The sequence below is a fragment of the Trichechus manatus genome, unplaced genomic scaffold (genome assembly GCF_000243295.1).
Source record: "Trichechus manatus latirostris isolate Lorelei unplaced genomic scaffold, TriManLat1.0 scaffold00033, whole genome shotgun sequence".
NCBI classification, from domain to species: domain Eukaryota; kingdom Metazoa; phylum Chordata; class Mammalia; order Sirenia; family Trichechidae; genus Trichechus; species Trichechus manatus.
The window spans coordinates 15,505,841-15,516,770 of record NW_004443969.1 but is presented as its reverse complement, the minus strand read 5'-3'; the positions used below and the strand labels follow the sequence as shown (position 1 = coordinate 15,516,770).

At 33.9% G+C, this 10,930-nt stretch overlaps 1 protein-coding gene across 1 annotated transcript in view; it reads left to right on the top strand.

Moving 5' to 3' along the window:
• The window catches only part of LRP1B (LDL receptor related protein 1B), a 1,771,065-nt gene that overhangs the window by 1,385,286 nt on the left and 374,849 nt on the right, over window positions 1-10,930 (top strand). The window contains exons 42-43 of the mRNA XM_004375116.1: window positions 4,388-4,577; window positions 8,441-8,645. Of these exons, the coding sequence (XP_004375173.1) occupies window positions 4,388-4,577; window positions 8,441-8,645 (395 nt within the window). The remainder of the gene's footprint in view (window positions 1-4,387; window positions 4,578-8,440; window positions 8,646-10,930) is intronic.

Below are 10,930 nucleotides of genomic sequence, written 5' to 3'. Positions count from 1 at the left end.
GTGATTCTGTTTCTGTGACTGTCCTTCTCTTTTACAAAATGCCACTTCAAGCGGATTAGGATTAGGGCTCATCCTATATGACTTCATTAACTGATAACATCTGTTAAGAAAGACCCTATTTCCCCACCGAGGTCACATTCCCAGGTACAGTTGTTAGAAATTCAGCATGTCTTTTTGGTGGATGCAATTAAATCCATAACAGAGTTATTAGAAGATTGTTGGAGAAGGGCAGAGTTTAGGTGAAATTTAAAAAAAAGCGATGTTATATTATGTTAGGCTTAAAGCAAAGCATGCTGTGTGTATAGAGTTCATCATCAGTGCCAGGTTGTGAAGCGGACCCAGGATCTCGTTTTCTTGGAAACTAAAAAGTGACGACAGATGTGCAATGCTGTGTCCAGAAGCCTCTTTTTTAAAACTCTTTACTGGAGTTGGAAAAAGGGGCTGCTTCTTTGTATCAAAGTGACTCAGACCCTCCAGACAAGATTGGGATGTTTCATACTACTGACATAATCACAAACAGCAAACCTTCTTATAGTCTGTTGATATTAGAGAACAAGCCAATGAGTAAGAAGGTAGTACTAAATCAACAAGGAGGTCATTATGACACTTTACAGCTAAAGCAAGTCTTTGGGAGAAATATTGTTTTCTGGCTTTATCCATACCTATTATCTCAGTCAGGTGAATGTAACTGGCTTTATCCATACCTATTATCTCTGTCAGGTGAACGGCGGGGCATATTTACTTTCTCAGTCAGAGCCAATTTCTACTTTCTCAACATCATTCCTTTTCAAATTTTCATGTTTTGTACACACGAGTCCCTGTCAAAAACATCCTCCTCTACCTTTCCCATTTAGGAAGCTAGTATGCTGTCTTTAGAACGCTGAACAGACAGGGAAGGGCTTTTGTCCCCTCTTGGGTGGTAACAAGATGAAAGTGTTTTCTCTGTGAAATGAAGTCTCCTGCGCAACAGTGGTTGGATGTCACTCTGCCAGGCTATTAGGATCAGTCAGCCCAATAGTCGCTGTGGAAACAAGAGTCCAGAAAATAAGATTACCCATAGTTCTGTGTTATTTGCTGGTCTTATATTGTTTGATGATCTGGCCTCCTCTCCTTTCTTCCACAAACACACAACAGAACTTCATCCATACTTAACCTATAACCCATAGCCATTGAGTTGATACCAACTCATAGCTACTCTATAGGGCAGAGCAGAGCTGCCCCATAGGGTTTCCTAGGAGTGGCTGGTGGATTTGAACTGCTGACCTTTTGGTTAGCAGCTGAACACTTAACCACTGTGCCACCAGGGCTCCTCACTCATACTTAGCTAAACCCAATTCCTGGCTCAAAGGAGAGAAAAAAAAAAACAGAAGTCTTTTTTTTTAAGTTAAGTTCATGGCATGTAGTAGTGGTATTTTTACTGGTTATGTATCAGACTTCCAAAACTTTTGCTAGAGTGGAAACTATGGATTTGCTAAAATAGCACTGTTACAGTCATTTTCTTAATTTTGCCTATTTTACATCTTTAAACCAAGGATGTTTAACTATACTGATTTATTATACTCAAGATTTCAAGTCTGGTTAACTGGATAGATAGGCATTTTACTGTCCTTTTGGAACTACATAATTGTTTTGCTAGTGCCAGTAACACAAATTTCTTATTCTAGCTGTGCAACTGATTCCAGAACCTTAGTGGTGTTCAAGCACAAACATGCCTACACGTGTATATGCATGTACACACATGCACACAACTGCATGCACACATGCCACATGCCCAACACTGTTGTTAACCTGTCATAAAATGTGCATAATCGTTTTACAAGTTATCTCTACTAAAATACTTTTTATAATTTTTAAATTTGGTGTATGTTTTTAACTAGATATTTTGCTAATACAATTTTAAAGGGATTCAATCTTTTTGAGAATGACAACAAACAAAAAGATATATATTGCTGGAATATTTAAAAATGTAACATCAGATTATGATTAAATGTACCGTCAGGTTGTCAGCTATTACGAAGTAAAATAAAAGAGATAGTACCTAGACAGAGAGATGTATTATGTACTCTAGTAACCCTGTAACTACATTAACCATAAAAAAAGAAGAAACTGCTTCATCTCAATGGTGGCACCAAGTGGTTTCTTGCTCATTTAGCAGGGAAAAGTGGCCAGGAGAAAAATCTGTCAAAGTCACTGGAAAGGGAAGATGCAGAATGACAATGGATTAATGATTCTGATTTGCTTGGATTTATTCAAAGCTATGCAATTTCTCATTCTATTTGTGAATGATGAAGTGGATGTAATGCCATATATACTACTAAGAGTTAACTTCATTTCTGAAATGATTTGAAACTTCAAAAACATAGTGCAATAGATGCTTTATTAATTAATAACTGAAAAACCTTTGAACAATGTCATAAACCTCCCTCCAAAAACAAAACAAAACTAACCTGTTGCTCTGCAGTGTATTGCAACTTCATGGACTCCTCCCAAACAGGAGTACCGCATGAATCATTCTAAAAATAGCTTAACTTATTTTATTGGAGTTGTATTTTATAATTTTTCTTCCATCATTTCACCCTCATTAATTCCTTGTAAATACCTGTTTGTTGACTGTGTGAGAGGAGGCTACTCATGGTTATTTAATTTACCCAGAGCCAGATGACTTGGTACTAACGGATCATTTGTTCAGTTCCAGTTTGGTGTAGATTCAGAAAAAGTGATTGATGCCACAAGCCTCTCTAAATGCCTGTTACTGATGAGTCGATTCCAACTCATGGTGACCCCATATGTTACAGAGTAGGACTACTCCATGGGGTTTTCTTGGCTGTAATCTTTATGGAAGCAGATTCCCAGGACTTTCTTCCATGGCACTGCTGCATGGGTTCAAACCACCTAACTTTAGGTTAGTCATCGAGTGCAGACCATTTGTGTCACCCAAGAACTATTTCTAAATAATGGTGCTATTAAGACTTAGGCTGTCAAAAGCAGATGGACCTGAATTAAAAATCTTGCTTTAACACCAGTCTTGTGACCATAGGTATCAGTTCTGTCTTAAGAAAAGAGGAACAGTGAAAGAAACTTCACAGATTAGATTTGTCCATAAAACAAAATGATGTATGCAAAGTAGTTAGCACAGTTTCTAACAGAAATACAGTATCCACTAAATGATAGCTAATAGTTTATTATTAAGGGATCTTTCTGTGTTGCTTATGGAAAACAAATGGCAAAATTTAATCACATGAAAACAATTTGGTTTAAAAGGCTTTAATTTTGCACTGCCACTAAACTGTATTGACCTATAACCTAAATATTTATCCCTCTTAAACATGAAAACAGCTCTTTTCATCTACCTACTATTAGAAGTGTTGAATAACTCCTTTTAGAGATTCCTTGAAAGAAAAACAATACAAAGGTTCTGTATTTTTTTATTATCATGTTCATTTCTTAGTATGACTACAAAAGATATATATCATTTATTAAATATCCAAAGAATAATAACTGATAAAAACTGATAACATAAAGGGAGAAGTATCATAGTTTGTTTATACTTAAATACATACTTAAACACTTCTATAATAAATAAATAAATAAATAAATATGTTAGCCGAGTGATTGGGAACACAATTTTAGGAAATAATTACTCATGTTTTTCACATTGTCGCTTTTATGTATTCAATCTGTCCACTATATTTATCGTTTTCTGACAACATTTAAAGCATGCCTTAGCTGGCAATTAATTTCATTACCTTTCTCCTTTTTTTTTTTTTTAAATCACATTAGTTGAAGAGAATCAAAGAACTTGTAGTATTAACTTATTAAAACATATATGCCACTGTTTGATAGTTGCAAATATGGAGTTGGATTTGGGATTTTTATACTGTTGTTGTTGTTTTTGATGTATTTATTTTTTTCTGTACATCTCCAGTTATAATTTCAAGAGAAAAACACGTTATAATTGTACTTAAATAATATCGGTAACATATCATTTTCAAAAGCACCACTATATGGATGGACACTGGATACTTTTTGAAAATTACTTATTAAGATACAGAAGAAAGAGAACCAGTATTTTCCTAAATAAGAAGCAATCATTTAACTGAGTTCTTTGGAATGACAAGATTCAGTGTTCTTTGTGACATCTTTTTTGCAAAAACTGCTCCCATGACATATAGAACAGTTCACAGCTAAGTTTTACTGTGCATAATCGGCTGTTGATAATATTTATTGTGGGTTTTGCAGTTACTATATATTTTTATTCTGGAGAGTTTGTGAAAAAACAACAGATAAAATAACATATAGGCATATTAATAAAAAATTTTTCGTTTCAGTCTAAATGTCACTTTTTTATAAATAACAATGTATGTTTATTCTTTTATTTTCCCATCAGATGTGGGTTCCGTCGAAGGACTTGCCTATCACAGAGCTTGGGATACATTATACTGGACCAGTTCTACTACGTCATCCATCACCAGACACACAGTGGACCAGACTCGGCCGGGAGCGTTCGATAGGGAAGCAGTCATCACCATGTCAGAAGATGACCATCCACATGTGTTAGCCTTGGATGAATGTCAAAAGTGAGAACGAGCTCATTTTTATTTCTACACTATAATTATAAGTCAAGGGAATATCAGAGTCTATCTTAATTTTTAAAACAGTTAACTTTAAAATCAAGAGTTTTTTTTTTTTTGAAGTAGTCATTTCACAATGCATAAAACTTTTTTTTTTTTAGTGCAAGCATTGCAAATATGAATAATTAAAATCTGGAATCTGTGAATGGCAAGTTTCATGTGGCTGTCAGTTCCAGTAAAAACAAATTTAAATGAGGACAGGGAAAATAAGAAAAGACAATACTAAGCTAGAAAAGATATATAAAGAAGGCATTAATGCCTCGCTGGTTGAAAATGTAAATTTGAAAAAAAAAATTAAAAACCCAAAAAATAATTAACATGTATTGAAGTCTGAAAGATGTGTTTATACGTTAACCAAGTAATTTCAACAACTGGGGATCTCTCCAACTGAAATATAAAGAAAACCAACAAACTGTACATGCAGAGGTATTTCCAAATTAGATACTGCAAACAGCCTAAATAGTCTATATCTGTTTGATGATATATTGTGTAGGCCTTTAAAATACTACTTGTGAAGAATTCATGACAAGAAAAAATGCTCAGGCTACAGTAGTAAGAGAATAAAAGACAATGCAAAACAGTATACAGTTATGTCTTTTTAGGATGTCATAAATGAAGCAGATATATAGAAAACTGAAGAACAAAGCTCAGATTGAGTACTCGTAAAAAAAAAAAAAAAAAAAAAACTATGTTGTTCCACTCTCTTACAATATGGTAAGGTCAACTACCAGAAAATTCTTTTGTTTGTAAATAAAACAAATAAACAAAAATCAAACCAATGTAAACTTCTTTGTTGGCAGAAATTGAAGAGTTCTTTAAAGGTGTGGTGAGGAAAAAGTGAATAATAAAAAACAATGATAAGCACTGACCCTGACCACTTGTCAGAAAAGAGAGACTACATGAATTAGTCAGTGTGAAAATAAGTGTAAATTTGAACACTGATAGAGCTAGAGGATTCCCTGGATGGTGCAAATTAACACACTTGGCTGCTAAACCAAAGGTTGGAGGTTGGAGTCCATCCTAACGTCCCTCAGAAGAAAGGCCTGAAAATCTACTTCCCAAAAAATCAAGCTTTGAAAATCCTGTGGAAGACAGTTCTACTCTAATATACGTGGGATCTCCATGAATTGGAATTGACTCAAGGGCAGCTGGTTTGGTATTTTGGTATAGAGCTTGAAGTGAGATTGGACTTAATATACTTAATTGAACACCTTCATCTTATAAGTAATAAGATTCTGAAAATTGAGAGATGTATTAACTCTTTACACAGCCCTGTGACTATTAGGTCCAATGGACGTAAGCCTTCTGATACCCAGAGTAGACCTCATTCAGCTCACACAACTGCTATTTATTGTTAGTTCAGCTACATTTATCCTGATGATAAATCAGAAGAATCTCAGGACAATAATAAACGTCCTACAATAAGAATAAAAGAGAGTAGATCAAAGCAATTCACAAATATACTGTGAACAAAGAGATCATTGATGATATTATATATGATTAGTTTTAATCAATAATTGCTTTATGTTTAATTATTTATTACATAGGCTAAAATTCATACTTTTCTCTTACACATGATGAACTATAAATTAGACATGCCAAAAATATTTTAATTGGGAAACTATATGTAATTAATATCATAGTATAAAAAACATTTTTATCATTATACATATCAATAATACCTTCAAGTCATTATTGTGTGTTAGTTGATTAACAGAAATTTTTAAATAAAATCATAAATTATGGGTGAAAGTTGGATTACTCAAATTCAGATGTGGCTCTGTTACTAGCTATTTGTATAAACTTGAATTAATCAATTTTCTGGGCTTCTGTTTTCTCATCTGTGAAATGAGGAGATAAAATGAGAGGAACACTAATACCTCTCAAACTGGATAATTCTAAAGCCAAAAATCTAGGGAAATATTGCAAGTAACAAATTGTGACTTTAATACATTATATGCATAACTTCTAAAATATTTTAATTGATAATTTGTTTCATTTTTGAAGTCACAGTATGTAGCTACAACTACTGCATACTTTATGGAGATGGAATATCACCTTACTTTTTTGCAAATTTACTCATAGAATAGAATGCTTTTGACATTTGTTCACTTAGAAAGCTTTTGTATTCCATAGAATGAATGAAATCATTTTCCAAAGAGCATAGATGGCCCAGCTCTATTCAATGGATGGCAACATTTCTTAATTAGCAAGTAGAAAGATATTTGTTGTAAGTTTGAATATGCTCCAGTAATAAGTTTTTACATAATACTTATATACCATATATTGAATGATTTTGTTGGCTATAAACCTACATTGCTTTTAAATGATTTTACATGGGAATGATATATGTACTCCTGCTGTAAATGTGAAATATTTTAAATAGTTTTCCTCTGTAAGTATAATTTGAGTATAATTTTTCAGGTACAGGCAGTCCCCGGGTTATGAACGTCTGACTTACGAACTTCTGACTTGCAGACAACTTATACTTGCCCTTCAATGTTATGAAAATTTGCCCTCACTTAGAAATAATTGAACCAACCTCTGTGCAACAAATTCTTCATCATGATCACCTTTACTTGCTGCAAGTGCAGCTTTTAAATCATTGAGAACTCTTCAATCCTTTTCTTGCACTAAACCAAAGAACCAAACCAAACCTGCTGCCATCGAGTTGATTTAGACTCATAGCAACCCTATAGGACAGAGTAGAACTGCTCCATAGAGTTTCCAAGGAGCAGCTGGTGGATTTGAACTGCTGACCTTTTAGTTAGCAGCCTGAGCTCTTAACCACGGATCCACCAGGGCTGCTTTCTTGCACTAAAGTAAGGCTAAGTAAGAACCATATGCACTTGTTCTGACTTCTCTACAAATTCTTAAAGACACAATTAGGAAGTGATCTCTTTTGTAACTTGTAACCTCTCTCTCTCCCTCCCTCCCTTCCTTCTCAGTCCATTTATCCTAAGTAGCAACAAACTATTTTCAAATAAACTATTAGGGGCATTCCTATAGATAACGAACTATTCTAGTAAAAACGGGTTGGAAACTGGAACCCTGCAGCTTCTCGTCTCTTCCAGGAGAGAAACACTTTAGAAAAACAGAATCTGAGGGCTTCCTCAGAGTAAAGCTTGACATTGATGTAAAGCATCCTGAAAAACCTGTATAAATAACAGATATTGAGTTTAAGGATTTGAGACTAATCCCTAGAATTCCAGACACAACACTGTAATATATTTTTAAAAAATCTCATTGACAAAGAGAGTAAAAAAAAAATAAAGAAAAATAATAGTCTAGTAATTTCATTTCTGTAAAACATATAGAAATGAGAATGCTGAATTTTAAAAGCAAACCTAGAAAGGGAAGGAGGTTTTGAATTTCACCCAATTGAAAAAGAGATATATAGCTAATAATAATAATGTCCAAAATGACCACACTGGATCTGCTAAACAGCGATATTAATGTTAGAGTATATCTACTGTTCACAAAAATTTAAGATAATTGTTTTGTCCCTGATAAAAACAAATCCTTATTATGCACCTAACTGGCTTAATTTAATTATTATTTGAGAGAAAGAACAGGATAATTTTTTTCTAGAAATAGTTTTCAGGTTTCATTTAAGAATCTAGGAAAACAATACATGCAAATATAAATGAGTATCTTCCCTTGACACCTAGACTTCCTTAACGGTCATAGATTCTGAGGCAATTAATTTTGCTTATTTTTAATAGCGTGGCATTGCCATGTTTCTACTAATGTTTTTACAATAAATGAAATTATATTTTAATTTCTTATCACAATTTTTTTTAAATTAGTTTAATGTTTTGGACCAACTGGAATGAACAGCATCCAAGTATCATGAGATCTACCCTGACTGGGAAAAATGCTCAAGTGGTAGTCAGTGCAGACATACTGACTCCAAATGGCCTCACCATTGACCACCGCGCTGAGAAGCTGTATTTCTCAGATGGCAGTCTAGGAAAAATTGAAAGATGTGAATATGATGGATCCCAAAGACATGTAAGTTCACCAGATATTTCTTGTTTATAGATTTATACAATGATACATTTGGAAAACATATATTTTTATTTTCTTAGAATATGCTTATCCTGTGATTTCAAAATAATTAATTGTTTAAACCAATCCAACTGAATAACTCATCTATTCAGTGAAAAAGAAACTGTGGATAATATTTTGAAAATTTTCTTCAAGTGCATTTGCTATGGTAGAAACAGTTCAACTCTTAAAAACTGTTTTTTCTGGAGAGACAGTAACGGATTTTCTCTTAGTTATTAATTAGATTGAAATTGTTAGAGTGATTTGCATAGGTGAAATTGTTAGTTATATGTATATATTTTTTAAGTGTGAAATGAAATTGGTTAGTTACTCTAGGAAAATGAGAAAATTAGGAAAGAATGTAAAGCTCCTCTGTTCTGTTTTTGGGTCTTCAAAGCAATCTAAGAAGCTCTGAGAAAAGGAGAATATGATCTCTTTCACAGTCAGGCCCATTCTAATCACTCCCTTCAGCCTTTCTTCTCTGGGTTCCAAATGAAAAGTTAACGAAAAAGTCCATATGCTGCCCCTAGAGAACCCCTACAGCAGGGATTTAGGCCCTGTAGGATGGCACCCAACAACAACAATAAAGGATGGTAAAATTTCAGCACCCTTCTTTGTCTTGTGAGGAGCTACAGTTCTTGTCAACTGAGAAAGCTCAGGTTTCATGGTTATGTCTGGGTGGTTACATCTCTAGAGAAATCCTTCTCCCCATCCCCACTCCAGGGCATGCCTGCGGGGCAGAGTGATCTCTAGGCTTCTCACTTCTCAACTCCATGGAGGAAAGTCTGGGATAAGAAGCAAACATTTTTTTGAAGGCAAGATATTAAATATTTAAAATGTCATGGATCATAAGGTCTCTGTAGCAACTGTAGTGCTTTATAGTGCTAAAGCAGCCATAGAGAATGTGTAAATGAATGGACTTGATAGTGTTCCAGTAAAACTTTGGTTACAAAAGCAGGCAAACATTCAGGGGGCCTTAGCTTTCCAAACCCTAATCTTCATCATTAAGCACACTGTTTAATTCCATTGACTATATGTATGTATTATGTATGAATATATACGTATGTGTATATGTATATATACATGTAGATATCTATCTATTCTTATCTGTATCTATGATTATATATGAGCATCTTGAAGAAGGAAGTAGTGCATTGATTTACATTCTGACAAACGTTCCTTTCTGTTGTAGAGCAGCCACTTTGAGTAGCACTGATAAAGGATACTTGAGGGCTTAGGGGGCATTGAAACAATGGGTTCAGACCTGATGAGACTCAGTTTGTGCTTAAGACAATAACCTTGATCTAAGTATCATAAATGTAAACACTTGGTCTATATTTTCCAATAAAAGGCCATGTGACTTTAGGCAAATTATTTAGCCTTTATAAACTTTAGTTTTCCTATATGCAAATTCCTCACCTAACTTTCATAGTTATTATGAGGATATGTTACAAAAGCATATGCCCCGAGTACAGTCTAGAAATTCTAAGTAAGACTGTTTTGAAAAGAGAGTCTATAGCAGGTAAATCATTGTCCTGAATGTGATATTATTTCCTATTATAATCTAATGAGGAAAAAGCTTTTATAACTCTTCATAACTTTCATCCCCCTCAATTTATCTTTTTATATACTTGCTTTGTTTCTTTCCCCCAAATCTATTCTATGTATGAAAATTCTAGTTACTCTAGGTGGTCAAGTAATAATATATCCTTAACAAATATTATGTAAAGGATTTGTTTTGACATTTAGAAAAAATTATGCCTAGTTACTCCCATTCCTTTCCCTGTCCAAACCAGGATATTTTCTAGTTGGGACTGAGAGCTGGGAAAATATTCCAAAAATTACTACATGCTTACATGCATCTCCCCTATATTTTCACATAACTTCTAATGAATTTAAGAGAAAGGCTATGTTTTTTGTTAAGATAAATGATCAATTTAAAGATCATTTAACGTGCTTGCAAAATGTGATCTAGGGCCTTTATTTTGGCTGTTTTAAACACTTTATACACTATCCTCTTCTTTTTTTTTAAGATTTCCAGGAGTTGTATCAACTTTGTAATCATCACTATGCTAGTTAACAGTCACTGAATGCTAGTGGTGTTGTAGACACTGCCAGGCACTTTATATTTCATTTTATTCTCACAACCATCCAGTGATACATTATGAATTTTTCTTTGCTCTCAGCATTCCTTTTGCCTTCCTGTTTTGATCTACGTACTCACTGTTTAGGTATATTTAAAATGGTGC